Source organism: Meleagris gallopavo, chromosome 20 (genome assembly GCF_905368555.1).
Source record: "Meleagris gallopavo chromosome 20, MGAL_WU_HG_1.1, whole genome shotgun sequence".
Classification (NCBI taxonomy): domain Eukaryota; kingdom Metazoa; phylum Chordata; class Aves; order Galliformes; family Phasianidae; genus Meleagris; species Meleagris gallopavo.
Genome location: NC_139423.1, coordinates 78,482 through 97,115, shown reverse-complemented (window position 1 = coordinate 97,115; position 18,634 = coordinate 78,482). Strand labels below are relative to the sequence as shown.

The 18,634-nt window shown below is 41.3% G+C and overlaps 2 protein-coding genes across 3 annotated transcripts in view; one reads left to right on the top strand and one right to left on the bottom strand.

Annotated features, from left to right (window-relative positions):
- GLP2R (glucagon like peptide 2 receptor) overlaps positions 1–13,285 on the bottom strand; it is a 33,973-nt gene extending 20,688 nt beyond the window's left edge. Inside the window, exons 1-4 of the mRNA XM_010721176.4 lie at positions 12,873–13,285; positions 6,508–6,601; positions 3,190–3,294; positions 160–281 (exon numbers count right to left, since the gene is read on the bottom strand). Of these exons, the coding sequence (XP_010719478.3) occupies positions 160–281; positions 3,190–3,294; positions 6,508–6,601; positions 12,873–12,977 (426 nt within the window). The 5' untranslated portion in view covers positions 12,978–13,285. The remainder of the gene's footprint in view (positions 1–159; positions 282–3,189; positions 3,295–6,507; positions 6,602–12,872) is intronic.
- Positions 1–18,634, top strand: part of GSG1L2 (GSG1 like 2) — a 51,962-nt gene that overhangs the window by 17,241 nt on the left and 16,087 nt on the right. Inside the window, exon 4 of one of the 2 annotated variants that reach the window (XM_085240174.1) lies at positions 17,659–17,877. In XM_085240174.1, the coding sequence (XP_085096300.1) occupies positions 17,659–17,877 (219 nt within the window). Of the gene's footprint in view, positions 1–14,628; positions 17,878–18,634 lie in introns of those variants that run through there. The other variant, XM_031556290.2, reaches the window with a different exon arrangement.

Below are 18,634 nucleotides of genomic sequence, written 5' to 3'. Positions count from 1 at the left end.
TCTTTCTTCCTCTGCTTCTTCTTAGCAGCTTTCAATTTGGTAATCCAAATGAAATCTGAACATCTTTTGCAGGTATTCAACAGAAGTATTTTATCAGTTATTCAAGAAGGGATTATGAAGATTAAAGTATTAAACCATGGTATAAAACATCATGCTTACATTTTTTTGGAGATTATTTTTCTCAGAACATTCTGAACTGTCACGCCAAATGTCTGTGGAGTTTTCCTTCATTTGCCAAGTTCCTTCGTCTAAGCAGACTCTGTATACATTTCCTGCACTTCCTGAAAGTAAATAGAGGTTTAGTCTTAAAGGTAAAGATAAAGATTTCATTTTTGATGAACATTCTAAGGATTTCTCCCTTACACCATAGCAATAAACCCTCGCTCAAATGCAGACCAAAAAAACAAAAAACAAAAACAAAAACAAAACAAAACCCCACACCTTTTATTTTGTCTTTGACAATATGTTTTTCACATTTGTGCAGAAGAAAGTAGGGAGGATAGCCAGTGTCACCTCAGTCTTCAAAAAGGACAAGAAGAAGGATCTGGGAAACAAGATGCCAGTTAGCTTCAATTCTGTCCCTGGAGAGGTGATGGAGATACTTGTTCTTGGTGCCATCTCCAAGAAATTAGAAGAGAAGAAAGTTATCAGGAGTAGTTAACGTGGATTCACCAAGGGGTAATCATGCTTGACCAATGGGGAGGGAGCAGTGCATTTTGCGTATCTTGTCTTGAGCAAGGTGTTTGACACCATCTCCCGCAACATTCTTGTTGTGAAACAAGGCGTAGGATAGGTGAGTGGATGGTGAGGTGGACTGAGATCTGGCTGAATGGTAGAGCTCAGAGAGTTGTGATCAATGAATCAGAGTCTAGTTGGAGGCTTTTAGCTAGTGGTGTTCCCTACAGGACAGTGCTGGGTCAAGTCTTCCCTCATTATCTTCATCAGTGACCTACGTGAAAGGACGGCATCCACCGTCAGCATGTTCTGATGATACAAAGCTGGGAGGAGTGGCTGATACACTGGAAGGCTGTCCTGCCATTTAGTGGGACCTGGACAAACTAGAGTGTTGGGCAGAAAGGAACCTTATGAGATTCAAAAAGTGAAGAGGACATGTGAAGTGTCCTACACCTGAGGAGGAATAATCACATGCATCAGTACAGGACAGTTGCTGACCTGCTGGAAAGGTGCTCTGCAGAGAAGGACCTAGAGATTCTGGTAACCATCAGAGTGACCATGAGCCAACAGCGTGCCCTTGAGGCCAAGAAGGCCAGTGATGTATAGTGCATTACAAAGAGTGTGGCCAGTAGGGTGAGAGAGGTTCTCCCCTCTGCTCTGCTCTGGTGAGGTCACATCTGGAGTGCCGTGTCCAGTTCTGGATTCCTCAGCTCAAGGCAGACAGGGAAAGATGGTCAGGGCCTGGAGCATCTCCCTTATGAGGAAAGACTGAGAGACCTGGGACTGTTCAGTCTGGAGAAGAGAAGGCTAAGCGGGGATCTCTTAACAGTTGTCCATACAGCAGCAACCACCAGAATATCTAATTTTACTTTGAATGACTGGAACTGAGAGGAACTGTTTTTGGAGCTCAGTTTGCTGTGATGGCACAGGAGCTTTGTGTGAGGATTGCCTGTCCAAGTTCAGTGCACATTTTATGCTCCAACATGTAGTGGAGTTTTAACAGATTCCCCAAGCAGGAAACAATCTCCACGTTTACGAGTATTCTGGCATACCGTACAGAGATGGAGACTCTTTAAGGACATGATTTATACAATATGACAAATATCTCTTTAAAAAGTAAAAACATATCAGAGGAAGAAAAAGTTCCTGTCTAGAACAAAAAGCTAAGGGATCCCAGAAGTTCATGTCAGATCAGGTCAGGAGGAATCATAGTGTTTATGTTATTTAGAGAACCACCTTCCTAAGCTTTCTTTCAGAAATTGCTCTGTTGTAGTGTAGTCCCACTTCATTGCTAGGCTAGCTCTAGAGGCAGTAAACTGACCAATGCCAGATACAAAGTGGGAGAGACAAAATAATGCTTTGTGAGCTCTTCTGTATTAGCATTAGGGAGAATTTTGGCAACACTTCGTATACTCTAATCTTCAGAAAGACCATGCAGGAGCCTGACTGTGAGGATGGGCCTTGGGATTCTAGAGCCAGGAAAAGGGGCTAAAATTTATGTGGACCATAACTGGAGCAGATACTTAATCTAGACACTGAAAAAAAATAAGCAGTTCCTATGAAATGTGACCCAAAATCTTAGTTCTAGAGTACTCTAGTTTTCCAATGGGGGGAAAAAAAAAAAAAAAAAAAAAAAAAAGGAGTCTCTATTACAGGGAGGGAAGTAAGATGCTACCATGTTTATTTTGAACAGCTGAATTTGTTACAAGTGGTTGGAAGAAGCAGGTATTTGAGAGAATAGATAAAGGTTGGTCTTCTCTGTTTTGGAGCTCAACAGTCCCAAAAAAGACAGATGATGACATTTTTGATTAAATCTTTTGTGGGGTGGACTGGAGAAAGCTAGGATAAGCAGCCCATGGTAGATTCCCAACCAAAAAAATCAAGCACAATTGGTTCTTCTAAGAGGTAATACAAATATGACTACAAAAACCATATGTAGCTAAAAAAAACTAAGCCGGATTCAGAATCACTAGACTGTACTGGTAAGAATGCTTTTTAATTTCTTTTGGAGAAAAGGAACGCTATTTGCTTTCAGATCGTTTTGCTCCTGCAGATGTTAATATTTTTCCCTTCCAGGAGGGCCTTCCTGCTCCACTCTGTCCAGCACAGCACAGCTTGGAAAACCCTTTTGTTCTATGCACCACTTGCTGTTGGTGGAGCACCTTGCACTGGAGGGCAGACTGCTCAGACCCATTAGATTGTCTATTCCATTCCAGTGCTTAGTCTCTTGGATCAGTAGGCATCTCAGAAGCTGAACTCCAAATCAAGGCCTGACTGTACAATTAAGCATTCTTGGAAATTTTGCTTTGACAGCCCAGAGGTGAAGCACAAAACTCCATCAGTGGTAAAGAAGGGCAGAAAAAAAGTAAATAACTAAACATTGATTGTAATTCTGTTTGTCAAGTCAGAAAAGAGTTGAAAAGAAGTCACTGGTCACAAAATAGACCAAAAGTATTTGTCACGTGTCTGGATTGCCAGCATAAACTCTAAGAAAAATTACAACTTTTACATTACCATTTTCCAACCATGGCAAATACGAAGGACAAGGAACAGATACTTTTCCTGGGGTTGAGTACGGCCAGCAAACAAACTGATCAAAAGTCCCATTACAATGTATTCCTGGGGGGAGAAGCAAATAGATGTTTTACAAAAAATGTTTCAAACAATGGATGATCATGAAAAACATCGTGTACCATTTTAAGTAACCTGCAAGCATGTGAATTCATTCAGTGTGGAGTAAATATCAATCTTATCATATGGAAACAACATACGATCACTTATGCTCTGGCATAAAAAGGGTACTCTCTGTCCATCCAAGGCAGAAGATATATCCTGCTTTGTTTCCATAATGATCAGCAATTCTTTGATGATCTTGGTGGGAAGAAGAAACAAGGATAATATTATATATATATATATATATATATATATAACCCGGAATATTTTCAGGGTGCTTTTGCTAAAACACATGGACAATTGTTAATGATTTTGCTATACCTTTGAGTTCCATTTGCCTTACGACCCACACAGTTGTTAACATTTATAGATGTATTCTTATTATTCCTTTCCCTCATATGTCATCAGAGGTACAGAATTCGCGTAGTTATGACAAGTGTGGATTGTGTAGGCTGACAGGAGAAAAATAGTTTTTACATTATTCCTTGAAAACTGGAGCTCTGAGTATGTTCTTTTACAAACCACTGTCTTCTGACATCTCGCTATGTGTCACTGCTTTTTGGCTTCCTGGGTCATTTGGATTGTTTGCAATTGCCACTTCCCACCATAACACACTCTGTTTTTGCATTTTGCTAAGAGCTGTATCTGACAAACAGCCACGATCAGGTCGAGAGCTTGTGGGTAAAAATCAAGGATCAGTCCGGTAAAGGGCATCTAGTGGTTGGGGTCTGCTACAGGCCATCTGATAAGGAAGAGCCTGCTAACAAGGCCTTCTTGCTTCAGCTGCAGGAGGTGTCGCGCTCATGGGCTCTTGTCCTATTGGGGGATTTCAGTCACCCCAGATATCTGCTGAGAGAGCGACACAGTGAGTGACAGACAATCCAAGAGATTCCTGGAGTCTGTTAAGGATAACCTCCTGGTCCAGGTAATAGATGGACTAACCCGAGATGAAGCCTTACTGGACCTGGTGCTCACTAATGCAGAGGAGAGCATCAGAGAGGTTAAGACTGGAGGCAGCCTGGGCTGTAGTGACCATGCCTTGGTGGAGTTTGTGATTTTGAGGAATGCGGGCCTGCCAAAAAGCAGAGTTAGGACCCTGTGCTTCAGGAGAGCAAAATTCCGGCTGCTCAAGGAACTGCTGAGTGGGATCCCCTGGGAAACTGTTCTTAAGAGCATGGGCACAGAGCTGAGATGGCAGCTCTTTAAGGGCACCCTTCTGAGAGCGCAATGGCTCTCCATCCTCCAGCAGAAGAAGTCGAGCAGGGAAGGCGGGCGACTGTCATGGCTGTGCAAGGACCTGCAGCTTAAACTGAGAGAAAAGAGGGAAATGTACAGAAAGTGGAAGCAGGGTTGTGTATCCTGGGAGGAATACAGGACTGTTCTCCATGTGTGTAGAGATAGGATTAGGAAAGCCAAGGCGCAGATGGAGCTGAACTTGGCAGGAGATGTGAAAGATAACAAGAAGGGGCTCTACAGGTACATGGGCAGGAGGAGACAGGCCAAGGAGAGTCTTCCCCTCTGATGAAAGGTAACAGGGAGCTGACTTCCTCAGACATAGAAAAAGCTGAGGTACTCAATGCGTGCGTTGCCTCAGTCTTCACGGGTGATCAGGCTTCCCGTGTCTACCACGACCATGAGTCTCTAGGTGAGAGTGTGGGGAGTGGTTTCTGTCCCACTGTATCGGTGGAACAAGTCCGAGTCCTCTTCATGAAACTGAACTGAAGTCCATGGGGCCAGATGATATCCATCCCAGGGTTCTGAAAGAGAAGGCTGATGTGGTTGCCGAGCCGCTCTCCATCATATTTGAAAAATCATGGCTGTCTGGTGAAGTCCCTGGTGACTGGAAAAAGAGAAATATTACTCCAATTTTTAAGAAAGGTAGAAAGGAAGACCTGGGGAACTACAGGCCAGTGAGCCTCACCTCTGTGCCTGGGAAGATCATGGAGCAGATCCTCCTGGAAGCTTTGTTAAGGCACATATGAGGCAAAGAAATGATTTGAGAGAGCCAGCATGGCTGCACCAAGGGCAGGTCGTGCCTGACCAATCTGGTGGCTTTCTATGATGAAGTGACGGCTTCGGTGGATGGGGGAAGGGCAGTGAATGTCATCTACCCGGACTTCTGCAAGGCTTTTGACATGGTCCCTCACCACATCCTTCTGTGTAAATTGGAGAGGCGTGGATTTGAAAGATGGACTGTTGGATGGATTAGGAATTGACTGGCTGGACGCAGCCAAAGGGTTGTGATCAATGGTTCTGTGTCAGGGTGCAGGCCGGTCACAAGCGGTGTCCCTCGGGGTCGGTCTTGGGACCGGTGTTCTTCAACGTCTTCATCAGTGACAGACGATGGCATCGAGTGCACCCTCAGCAAGTTTGTGGGGGACACCGAGCTGAGCGGTGCAGTCGATACGTAGAAGGGAAGGAAGGGAAGCCATCCAGAGGGACCTGGACAGGCTGGAGAAGTGGGCCCATGAAAACCTAATGAGGTTCAATACGGCCAAGTGCTGGATGCTGCAATTGGGTCAGGGCAATCCCAGGTATTTATACTACTCCTTGAGAGCAGCCCTGTGGAGAAGGACTTGGGGGTCCTGGTAGACCAGAAGCTGGACATGAGCCAGCAGTGCGCGCTTGCAGCCTGGAAGGCCAGCTGTGTTCTGGGCTGCATTAAAAATGCACAAGCAGTTCTTTGAAAAGTGACGAGACCCCAGCTGCCTTGCCTCCTTTGTTTTGTGTTTTTGTCCACCATGTCTCAATTTCTAAAGGAGGAATGGGAGTCATCTACTTTTCCTTTGAATACTCATTATCTTATGCTTAGTACAATTTCCAGAAACAACTGCTTGTTTTCCTTCGGGCTGAAAAAGGTTGTGAACACAGGTCTCCTTCATCCAAAGGACCTCTCAGCTAGTAGTCTGTAGTCTGTGATGTATCACAGCAGTAGCTCAGGACCAGCTGTTCTATGGCTTGTTTCAATATAAAGTAGTTGAGGACAAAGGCAGCCATTTACTTCATGACTGCATTTTTGTAGGTCTAGTTACAAAACTGGCTGTTTACATTTAGAATTTAAGAGTCACACACTTCTGTGAATCAAATAACATTATACAAATATTTGCATTTTCAGCTATGCTGCTTAACACATCTTTATTTTGCTGTTTGTATACTTACCAGTACCTACAGTTGATTCCTGTAGCATTTTTAGACATTCCTGTTTGTATTTGTTCCATCCAGTAGTTGTTTTTTCCAGCAGAGATCCTTTGGCCTGTGAGTAAAAAAAGTCTTACATGGAGAAAACCAGCTAGTCTTGTGGTCTTTTAGAGAGCAAGTTTCCATCAACTAACAAATTTAAGAAGTGAGGAGAGGAGCGAGGAAGCAAGTTAGGTAAGGAGGGAGGAAAAGACCTCCCTTCCCTGGGAGGAAGAGATTTCATCAGTTGTTTTCTTTGTATGATTTGCCATACAAATCTATTCAAGCTTCTTAAAATCCTTTTTAAAAATACATACAGATTCTTAAGTGCTGGGGGGGGGTAACCACATTTAATTCCCTCACTGTAGAAAATGTGTGCTAAGCTTCAAAACTTTTACAGTCTTTCCAAACCTTCTACAGTCATTTCATGCCAAGGTCAGCTAATTGTTCTCATGTATTTATGTTTCTCTTTCTGCTGGATTAATTTAGGAATTCGATTGATGACAACTTTGTGGGCTGTTTATTTTTACAGTATTTTTGAAGATAATCAAGCTTACTTGATTGAATACTTCAGTAATAATTTGAATAGAAGTGAAATGAATAAACAGCAATATTTAGCTATTGTTGTCTCTTCTCCACTTCATTCTGCGCTGCATTTCAGCAACTCAAAGGCCACTTCTTCCTCTAATACAGCAAACATGCCATAAATATATTTCTATTCCTCAGCTTTCTGGAAAACTTACAATCGTTCATTCTAGTTTTTCTTGCCTGTCTCCACTAACTCTGTTGTTGTTTTTGCCTGGGCAGGGAACAGTTTTACAAAATGAAATGGAGCATGAATGCTTGTTTTTATCCATAAGAGTTTTCTCCATATAAAACATCTCATACAAATGAATATTTCTTTCTTTCATATTAGATATTTTCAAACCTGGAAGCTTGGATCTTCCTGTTACAGTTATGATTAGGGAGAGATCAAGAAGGCCTTTAAATTCTGAAAAACTAGATTTCTGAAGAATACAATCTAGAATAACCGCTTTGATCTTATCTGCTCAAAGAGAATACAACTAAAAGCACTACAAAAACAATCTCTCTTTTATTAATGTAGTGTAGTACAGGCTTGACTTCAGATTTATGCAGTTTGATGACTGCAGATTCTTTGGAGTGCCTGAAAAATCAATTCTCCTGTCAGCTGCTCCCTGCAGAGTTGCATTTATAAGATGTGGACAGTACTGCAGCTGCAGAAACATGTAGATCAGAAAAGATCTTCAAGATCAAGCTTTTCAAATGGCTATTCACCCTTTCTGTGAAGAAATTGGTTGGCAATCCTTCACATAGCAGGAAGGTTGAAACTAGATGATCATTATGGTCCTTTTCAACTCATGCCATTCTGTGATTCAATGATTCCATGACACTGGCTTTCTTGGCCATCTGAGCATGCTGCTGGCTCACATTCAGCTGGCTATTGATCAACAATCAATAACCCTGGTACCTGAGATGCATCAGAAAACTGATATGGAGAAAGGAAAGAGACCTAGCAATTATCTTCAAAGGGTGAGATTTGAGATATAGATATATAGTTGCTAGTAGAGAGGAGAGAAAAAAAAAAAAAGCTAAGATAAAAGTGCTATAAAAAAAAGCTAGATTAAAAAAAGTAATAATTCCCAGTGACCAACAGATTTTAATAATGATTTCATATGAAGTGACTGCTGTGCCTAGGATGCGGTGGGCATTTGTGGCAGAAATCTTGGTTACTGTTATCCTGAGAGGACTCATAATTTTAACTTTTTCTTTTTAAATTTCTGTCTTTCTGATTCATCTTATTCATACAATGCTCTACTACTACAGAGGCCTTCAGAGAGCTATACTTGATAAATACTGTTTAAGAGAGGAATGGGTAAAACAGAAGAGCTAAATGCAAAATTGCTTTGCATCATTGGTATATTGGCCAGAAGAGACGGTCAAAGTGTGTGTTCCTCCTTTGGTAAATGTAAAAGGAGAACTTGCTTCAACAGACAAAGAGAAGGCTGAGGTACGGAATGAGTTCTTTGTCCCGGACTTCACTGGCAGCCAGGATTCCAGTTCTTCTCACGTCCCTGAGCCCTGCATCCCTAAACCTCTAGGTGGGGACTGGAGTGGTAAATCCCAACCACTGTGAGGACAAAGCGAGTCTGAGACAGTCCCATGAGACTGAATGTGTACAAGTCTATGGGCCGGATGGAATGCATCCCAGGGTTCTGAAGGAGCTGGCTGAGGTGGTTGCCGACCCACTCTCCATCATATTTGAGAAGTCGTGGCTGTCAGGTGAGGTCCCGGATGACTGGAGGAAGGGTCACATCACTCCCATTGACAAGAAAGGGAGCAAGGAGGACCCCGGGAACTACAGGCCAGTGAGTCTCACCTCTGTGCCTGAGAAGATCATGGAACAGATCATCCTGGATGACATGCTTGATCACATGGGGAATGGGTGTGTGATTCGAGACAGCCAGCACAGCTTCACCAGGGGAAGGTCATGCTTAATCAATCTGGTGGCTTTCTATGATGGAGTGGTGGACACAGGGAAGGTGACCAGTGTCATTTACCTGGACTTGAGCAAGGCCCTTGACATGGTCCCCCACCACATCCTTATCTCCAAATTGGAGGGGTGTGGATTTGATGCATGGACCATCTGATGGATAAGAAATTGGTTGAAAGGCTGCAGACAGAGGGTGGTCATCAATGGCTCTGTGTCCAGTTGGAGACCGGTAACGAGCGGCATCCCCCAGGGGTCTGTCTTGGGTCCGGTGCTCCTTAACATCTTCATCCATGACACTGACAATGGAATTGAATGCACCCTCAGCAAGTTTGCTGATGACACCAAGCTGAGTGGTGCAGTTGAGGAGTTGGTGCGGTGGAAGGAAGGGATGCCATTTTCAGAGGGACCTGAAACAGACTTGAAAGGTGGGCCTGGGTGAACCTGATGGCAAAGTGCAAAGTTTTGCACTTGGGCCGGAGGAATCCCAGGCATCCATACAGACTGGAAGGAGCGGTCCTTGAGAGCAGCGCTGCAGAGAAGGACGTGGGGTCCTGATGGCTAAAATACTGAACATGAGCCAGCAGTGTGCTCTTGCAGCTCTGAAAGCAAATGGGATCCTGGGCTCCATCAGAAGAGGGGTGGCTAGCAGAGACAGGGAGGTGATTGTCCCTCTACTCTGCTCTTGTGAGGCCCCATCTGCAGTGCTGCAACCAGGTCTGGAGCCCCCAGTACAGGAAAGAGAGAGAACTTTTGGAGAGGGTCCAGAGAAGAGCCACAAAGATGATCAGGGGACTGGAGCACCTCCCCTATGAAGACAGGCTGAGGGAGCTGGGCTTGTTCAGCCTGGATAAGAGAAGGCTGCAGGGTGACCTCATTGCAGCCTTTCAATACCTAAAGGGAGCCTACAGAGGGGAGGGGAATCAACTCTTTGAAAGGGTAGATAAGTGCAGGACGAGGGGAAATTGTTTTCAGTTGAGGGACGGGAGATTGAGGTTGGATGTCAGGGGGAAGTTCTTTACAGACATTGGTAAGGTGCTGGAACAGCTGCCCAGAGAGGCTGTGGATGCCCCGTCCCTGGAGGTGTTCAAGGCCAGATTGGATGTGGCCCTGGGCAGCCTGGTCTAGCATTAAATGGGAAGGTTGGTGGCCCTGCATGTGGCAGAGGGATTGGAGATTCACGATCCTTGTGGTCCCTTCCAACCCTGGCCATTCTGTGATTCTGTGATTCTGTGATCCTATTAGATTTGGGCTGTTTAAGTAATGCCCAACTAGACGATAGCAGTAGAGAAAGAATATTGTGTGCAGTTCAGTATCAGCATGATGATTTAATCATTATTTATCTAGTGAAAGAAAAAATAGTCAAAGCAATCTGTGTGATATGCCATTTGGTCTTCTGAACACCAGGGCTTTCAGAAGCCAGAGGCAGGCAAGTAGTCCAAGAACAATGTCACGGTGTGTCACCAAAACAGAACAATTTGTTACTGGATGAAAATGTTACATACTCTAATGACAAAACCGGGAAGACAATCCAAACAAATGTTTTCTAAAAAAAAATAATTCTTGCACCAAAAAAATGCTTTTCAGCTCCCCAGGGAAAATCCATTTCCTTCCACCTGGACTAGACCCTTTTCAGAAAGCACCTTTCACATGTGTACAGTGGTACTTGCCTGAGCTACGTAATGTGCCAAGAGCTGAAATAAACAACCAGGGTGCCCTAGGGCTGTGAACTTCACCTGTAAGATATTTTTTGAACACAAGTTTACCAAAAAGCAAAGAAAAGTAGTATTTATGCATATTCAAAACAGAACAACAGTGAATGTTATATCTAGTTGTTTTTTGAGACCACCCGTTCTTGCATGGTTTGGCTGTGCAAGATGTTGTCTGCTCTCGGCTCTGCTTTGAGACTCTCAACTAATTTCCAGACACCCTACTTTAAATTCCAGGCAGTAGAAAGTCTATAATTTTTCTTCATCTGATGGGCTTGCAAGATAAGGAGAGAATATTTACAGCAGCCATGAGAAAAGAATGCATGTTTCCAAAATACAAATCTTCTTGACATTTCCCTCATCTGGGCCTCAAAATGCTGAGAGCCAGGGGAGATTCTTCAGATACTCTTTGGTCAGTGAACTTCATCTGAAGAAGCAAAAGATATGATGACGCACTTGCAGAAAGGACTGCTTGATTTAGGAGTAGCACTTCTGTTTCTAATAAACAAATGCATTAAACAGCTAAAGAAACACAGAGAAAGCCTCATGATGGCTACCTGGCTGCTTGTTTGGTTCATTTCCTGGAGAAATTGCTGAGAATCATCCATGAAGAATCTTAGTTAAAAAGAATGAGGAGCACTCCAGGTACAAATGACAATTTTACTTCACTTCTTTCTGGAATTGTCAGTCTCTGCAGAGTAGATCCTGTGAACACTTCAGTTGATTTCACTTCAGTTCATTGACAGTGAAATGTTACCAAACCTTCCTGGAGAGGTCTTTACATTCGTTTGGTTCACTGAGGTGCACAAAGCTGCACAAAGATGACCCCACTGTTTAAAAATATGTTGGATGCAGTAGATAGTTTGCTAACAGAATAATTGTAATCTACCTATTCTTTTCATAACTGACTACTGTGTAATAAGGTTTGCATCTCTTTAATTTCTTTAAACTGTAATGACACAGAAGTCACAGGGAGATTTTCAGTGAACATTGACTGAAGCTTTGTTTGAGGCATCCTATGGATTCAAGGATTTTCAGAAAATGGAGAACTGCGTCAGTTCTCTATCGATTTACATGAGAGAAGCTCTAGATTCAGAATATGTGTCACTTGTTAATTTTTTCTTAAAAAAAAAAACAAACACAAAAAAGAGCAAAATTTCAATATTTACAGCATATTCACATGCAATTGTAGCACAAGCGGTTAGAAGTAACTTAATAATTTCAGTGTAAAGTAAATCTGTTCAGTTGTACTCATTGCCTTGTATACTTATTTCACAGATTATTTCCCTAAGTTTGCATATGATTTTTATTTGGATGAATTGCAATTAACTTCAACACATTAATATATGTATCTGTTTAATTTACTGAAATAAAGGTATATATTCATAAATAAATAAATAAAATGGGGGAAAAAAAAAAAAAAAAAGAAGAAAATTTCCATGAAGAGAAGAACACTGAGGTATTATGTCCTTAAATTCTGAGAACCCTCACAAATTTCAAGACAGTACAGATGAGGAAGAAAGCTTTTAATTTCTCATAGATTTAGAATAAGAAAGAAATAACTATTTTGCTAGAGCACTCCAAGAATTAGAAGTAATAATACTAAATAGTTTTGCTAGCCTGATGTTAGAAGTTGATTTGCAGAACAAAACCAATAACATCAGCTTTCACAAATATGAGAAGCAATGTCTTCCTTTTGTATATTTCTAAAAGGCTAAATGATAGCACTGTAAATTAAGCAACATTGGGATTAGAATATGATTGGAAACAACAGTAGAAAATAAAGAATTTTCACAACAGTATTGATATATTGGTAGAAAATTCAAAAAATAAAACTAGTTTAACAACCATCAATGTCATTATGAAATAGACTGCAAAAATAAATGCAAACATGGTTTATTCACTGTATGAACCAGCTTTTATAGAATAAAATTGTAATATATGACTTACTCTGAGTTATAACACATCATTCTATTGCTTCTCAGACAGTGTTTCTTCTTATAACTAATTTTAACAAACATTAGTTGTCATATCAAATGTTTTTGAAACAAACATCAGGGAAGGTTAAAATGCTGTGTGATATATATTCACTTTTATATTGATAATTATTAATTATGGAATTGGCTTACCTGTTTCACTAGAAATAATATCATGACTGAGCTGGCAGGTATGGGAGATATTCCGGACCAGATCCCCATGCTGGAGCAGAGACCAAAAAGTGTAATCATTCCCATTTTAATAGATTTGTTCCCAGTATGCTGCTGTATCACTGCACAGTAGACCAGTTGTATCACTTGTTCCTGTTACAGATTTAAAGTGTCTTCCTTTATTCTTCTGTTTCAAAAATCTTCTTAGATATAAACCAGGAAGTCTACTAAAATGTCTAGACTTGATGGTCTCCAGTTATGTCTTGCTTTTTTTTTTTTTTTTCTGATTAAAGTCACAGAGAATTTACTCTAAACTTCACATGAAGTCTGTTTACTGTAGCTTGTTCTTTAGCCAATAAGAAGTCACAAAACTATTAAAACATTAAGAAGCTGATCCTATTCCCTTGAAACTTCATGGGAATTTTGCCAGTGACTTTGTAAGAATGGAATACAGTTCCATAAATATATACATATGTTTATGCACACCTCCTGAAACTATAAAAGGATGACCTAGAATGTAGAAAATCTGTAAAAGCTTGCTGAATTAAGTTGGTTGGCAGGAAGAAGCTTGGTCTCAGTAATAGGCATTTTGATCCACCCTAATCAATACTTTGTCAAACATGCACAATCAGTGCAGGATCGAGGCCAATCAAAATGCATATAAACTTACATAGTCAGCAGTTAAAGTTTTACAATATTTTTTTTCATATTCAGTGTATGTGATACACAAACCCAGAAAATTTAAAATATTTACAATACAAAGATTTTAGGGTCTAGCTTCTACTTTCAGTGGGCAGCATGGAGACAGGTGGATGTGTCCTTCTGCACTTTCAAGAGAAATCAGTCTTGCAGCTATTTGTATAGAAGTTCTCACTGAACTCATGGGTATCCCCTCCAGCTCAGCCAGAGAAGGGATAGAGATGCACCACTGAGATTGTAGAACCAGTGGCAGCCCAGTTTTCATTGCCATACATAGGCTTAAAGCAAACTGCAGTGCACTGTTTCAACCTGTTCAGTAGTGTGTCTGACTCCCTCTCTGGCATGATGTATAACCATATCTCATCTTTACTTAGGGCTTGGATGTGGTACAGAAATTTTCTGGGAACAAAATACAAAAGTGCTCTGGAGACAGGCATTTCAAGGTGGAAATGCACCCACCCCACCCTCAAGAGGTCTGTCAGAAGGGACATAAACTGTCTTCATTGTATTGTCTGGGGCCAGGGATTGTTCTCCTGAGTACACATCCTACAGGCAATTCTGAGGACGAAGGAGAGGCATTTATAAACCCCTGTAACAATTGCTCAGCTGTGTATTATTACAAGGGATGAATACAATTTTTCTAATTGCTGTGTAAGATCAGCTCTGTAGTAGGCTACAAACAGCAAACCCAAACAGTGCTCTGGCATTGGAGCTCTTTTGAGATCACCATAAGAAATGTCTCAGTGCTAAAGAAATCCTGGGCTTGCCTGGGCTGCACTGAGTGATGAGGAATTGTCTTGGGCATTATCTGTGTAGGTCTCTGTGAAAGTAATTCTTCCTACTTATTTTCATGGAAACTACAACTGATACAATGAACAGTAACTCTAAAAAGCAAACTCTCAGCTACAAAACACTGTTTTTCAACAGTCACCACCATTGGCTATGCATTTTCACCAACAGTGAACAAGAGCCTGCATGTTGCACTCCTCAAAAGCCGCTCCAGCAGAGGTGGCCCAGTGTCACTGTCAGCCCTGCTGAAAAACACCACCCACTGTGCTCACATCCACTGTTTGGTCTCCATAAAAGTTACGAAAGCACTGATGAGTGTTAACGATTGCAATTTTTTCCATGTGGAGGAATCCAGTTGCACAGCTTTGCTTTAAACACACTTTAATGTCAGGGTCCAATTTGTTGGAGTTCTCCTCTGCTACCGTCAGAGGACAACAAGATGTAATGAAATACTGGTGGGAAGGTTCAACTTTTACTGGCATCTCACCAACATCTGCCTCTGATGTCATCAATCAATATCATAAAACAGGAGGCATTACTTTCAGAGCAGCCCTTGCAAAGTAAATAATATAGTTAATGTATATAAGTATCAAAACTTATTTAAACTTAATATTTTTACTAAAACATTAAAGAAAAGAGAACAACACCATAAAGCTAATATTTGACCCCATCACTGTGAAACTAATCCATGTCTGATTCAATGGCAGTGGTTGCAATTCTTTGTGAGACCTCAAGGCGTTTGCCAGAGGTTTTTGATGAAATTTTACTCTTCCTGTACTTCATCATTGACAATAATTGTTCACAAATGTGTGTACTTTCAAAAAGTGATGACATGAATAAGACATGATTGTGATGTGAGGGTTATCTTTCTCTGGTAAGACAGATCTTATAACAGTCTGCTAAAGAGACAATCAATTTTTGAGTTGAACATCTGATTGCAGTTCTATGCACTTCATTTGAAAATCTGTAAATAGTGTATTTATGTCAACCAAAAATGGAATCACAAATATAAACTGATGATTTTTTTGTCAATCTTGAAACCTACTCTCAAATCCCCTTATCAAAACTGAAAAGAAGGCTGCGTATTTTTATGCCATTTGCAGGACTGTGTTTAGTCAATGTATCAGAATGCATAAAGTTGTTTGCCATAACTTGAGTTAGCACTGCACTGCATCCTCCCTGTGTCCTAGTTCCAGCTGAGATAATAACACCAGTGTTTGGCTGTTCTGTGCGATAGGTGTGTGCCCACAGCCACTCTATGCGGCCGAGCTGCTGCCATGATGTGCAGGGCTGGGGCAGCTGCAGGACAGGCTGTGCTGGGCTGTGTGAGGCTGCAGGCCATAGGTTGGACATGCCCAGCCTAGACCTTAGATGAAGAGATCTGCAGGATCTTCTGCAATGCATCCTTGTGTCTCACAGGAGCTGGCACCAGCAGCTGAGGCTCTGTTTTCAGTTTTCAGCTTCTACATGTTGTTTGTAACTGCCCATCTTCTAAAGTCATCTGAAATTTATGTTGATGCTCTCTGGTCTCTCTTTGGTCTCCCTTTAGAATTAATACTCCCAAGGGCTCAGTCAGTGAAGGAGACCCATATTAAAGTATCTTTATATCTGATTTCTGCTGCTGCACCAAGGACCACCTGTGTGTCTGCTTCTGTTTTCCTCACACCGTCATTAATGGCTTTGCTGGTTTTGTACTTCTTGATGCCTCTATCAGTATCAGTTTCTCTGAGGTGCTTTATCAAAAGTATCATCCAAAATGTGGTAAACCAGTATCTTCCTTTCTAGAAGTGCTTATAATATGATTTCTAGGTGATCTTCCTGTGCAAGCAAGGGATATATAGTAAACAGCATTTTCCATCTTGATTACACTCTTCCCTTTTCCAGATCAGATAATATTTCAGAAGAGTTTCAGTACAAGGAGTATGCTGCAGAGATAAAAACCCCTATGTTTGTACTCAGAACACAACAATATTTGTGCTGTTCAAGTTGTCCAATACAATGACTGTCAAATAATCTGTAAACCAGTCTCATAAAAAAGAACAATTGTATGGAACCACTGTGTTTTAAGACAGGGTCCTGCCTTTGCTTCAGCTTTACAGTTGACTAAAAGACAAACTCTATTTGGAAATGCAGCTAATTATTGAATGATAACTGCTAATATACAAGAGAGGAAGCTACCTGACAAGCAACCTTGTTCAGATCTTTGAGCTTAGCCATTCATCAGTGATTATTAAAAAGTCTGCAAGGCCAAGGAGTGGAAAACCTTAGGCCTTAGCTTGTACTGTAAATGTGCTCAAGGAGCTTTGCTGAATGTGCATCAATCCCATAGCACTACTTAAAGTGGAAATCCTCTGACAGAAGGATTAAACAAATGGCGTATGAGGATATACTTCCACCTCCACCTGCAAACTGAGTGAGGACTAGGCACTTGTGCAGCGTTCTTCAGGGACTGCTCCTCATTCCTTTCAGCACAAATGGTGGGAAATGATGCAATGCTGTGAAATTCTCTCATCTCCTCAAGTATTTCTTTAAGATTGATGACTGTATTCAATTTAATTCAATGCTCTGTGCTGCAGGAGCATTTGGAACTGCAAGATTAATTTTATTTATTTATTAGGCGATAAATGTAGAAGCTTCATCAGTTTGACTCCACATGCTGATTGAGATAGTGAGTGTATTTTGTTTCTTTAAATATTTTGTTTTTCTGATTACATACCAGTATGTTTTACAGGCTGCCCAGTGAGGTTGTGGATTCTCCTTCTCTGGAGATATTTCAGACCCGCCTGGATGCTGAGCTGTGCAGCCTGCTGCTGGACTCAATAACTCTAGAGGTCCCTTCCAAACCCTACAATTCTGTGACTCTGATTTTGTGATGCTTCTTATACTTCTGTGTTCTCTGTGCCTTTACTCCTGTGACTCTTGGGCCAAATTATAATTCATTAGCTCTTCTCCTCATATTTCTTTCACAAGATGTTAGTACAGAACAGCACTGCCCTAAATCTTTAATCTCTCCTACCACATGATTTCTGATTACGCCTCTGTCTCTGCTTTCTGCCTTAACTGCTAAGCTGGTGCAGTTCACTGAGAGGAGTGAAGATTAGGATGGTAAATGCAGACACGTTTCACCAGGCAGATATATATGTAGCTTTGTAAATTACTGTTTCAGAACAGATACCACAGTTCCAGAGGATGCCAGTTTCAGCCCCAGGCACAGACAGACGGCAGAGAGCCTCAGCAGCATTTTTTCTCAGTTTTCTCTCATTAGTTTTCTCTGTTACAGCATTCAGTAGCAATTACTGGTGTGAAGGGACAAGAAAAGTTGCCAAACCTTTCTGCATAGGACAGGCCAAAGGAGATAACTGCATCCGCTTTAATAGCCCCGATGCCAACAACAGCAATGCTGTGCAATATATCTGGGAGACAGGAGATGACAAGTTTGTTGACCGAAAGTTTCATGCTGGGATTTGGTATTCATGTGAAGAAATTATAAATGGGGAAGGTGAGTAAAAGCACAAAAACTTACTTTAGAAAATACTCAGAGTTTTTTCTACTTATTTGATGTCAATTTCCTCTTTGCTGCAATATCATGTATGTATTTTAAAAGAAAAAGAATAAAAGTTTATCTTCTCTGAAAAAGAGAATCTTAGAGGATACTCCCCAGTCAATTTCTAAAGAATTCTGTAAAGAATTTTGAAGTGACAGACCATCGTGCAGATCGAGGTTTGTTGTTTTTTTTTTACTCATAACAGGGAAGTGTTTTATTTTCTGATGTTGTTACTCTCTAGGCAAAAATAACCCCTATCATGGATGGGCCAGGATCTTTTCAATGTTGCACAATGATAGAACAAGTGGCATTGGGAACAATTGCAGCACAGTGAGTTCCAAACAAATACGAGGAAGAAGTTCTTTGCAGTGAGGGAGAGCCCTGGAATTGGCTGCCCAGAGAGGTGGTGGAGTTCTCTACTCTGGAGATGGTCACCTGGATGCCTATCTGAGCAACCTGCTGCAAGGAACCTGTTTTAGGGGATACTGAACTAGACGGTCTGCAGAGGCCCATTACAAACCCTACAGTTCTGTAGGTTATATTTGTCTTGAATGATTGCCCTGTAGCAACATAAAATCCATAACATGCATTTTTAAAGATATTTAGATTTTCATTTTACCAGTTAAATCTATGAGACTAAGGTTTTTTCATAGATTTCCTCTTCAGTACAGACACTCTTACTTTCTTACTGTGAACTCACAATACATAAACA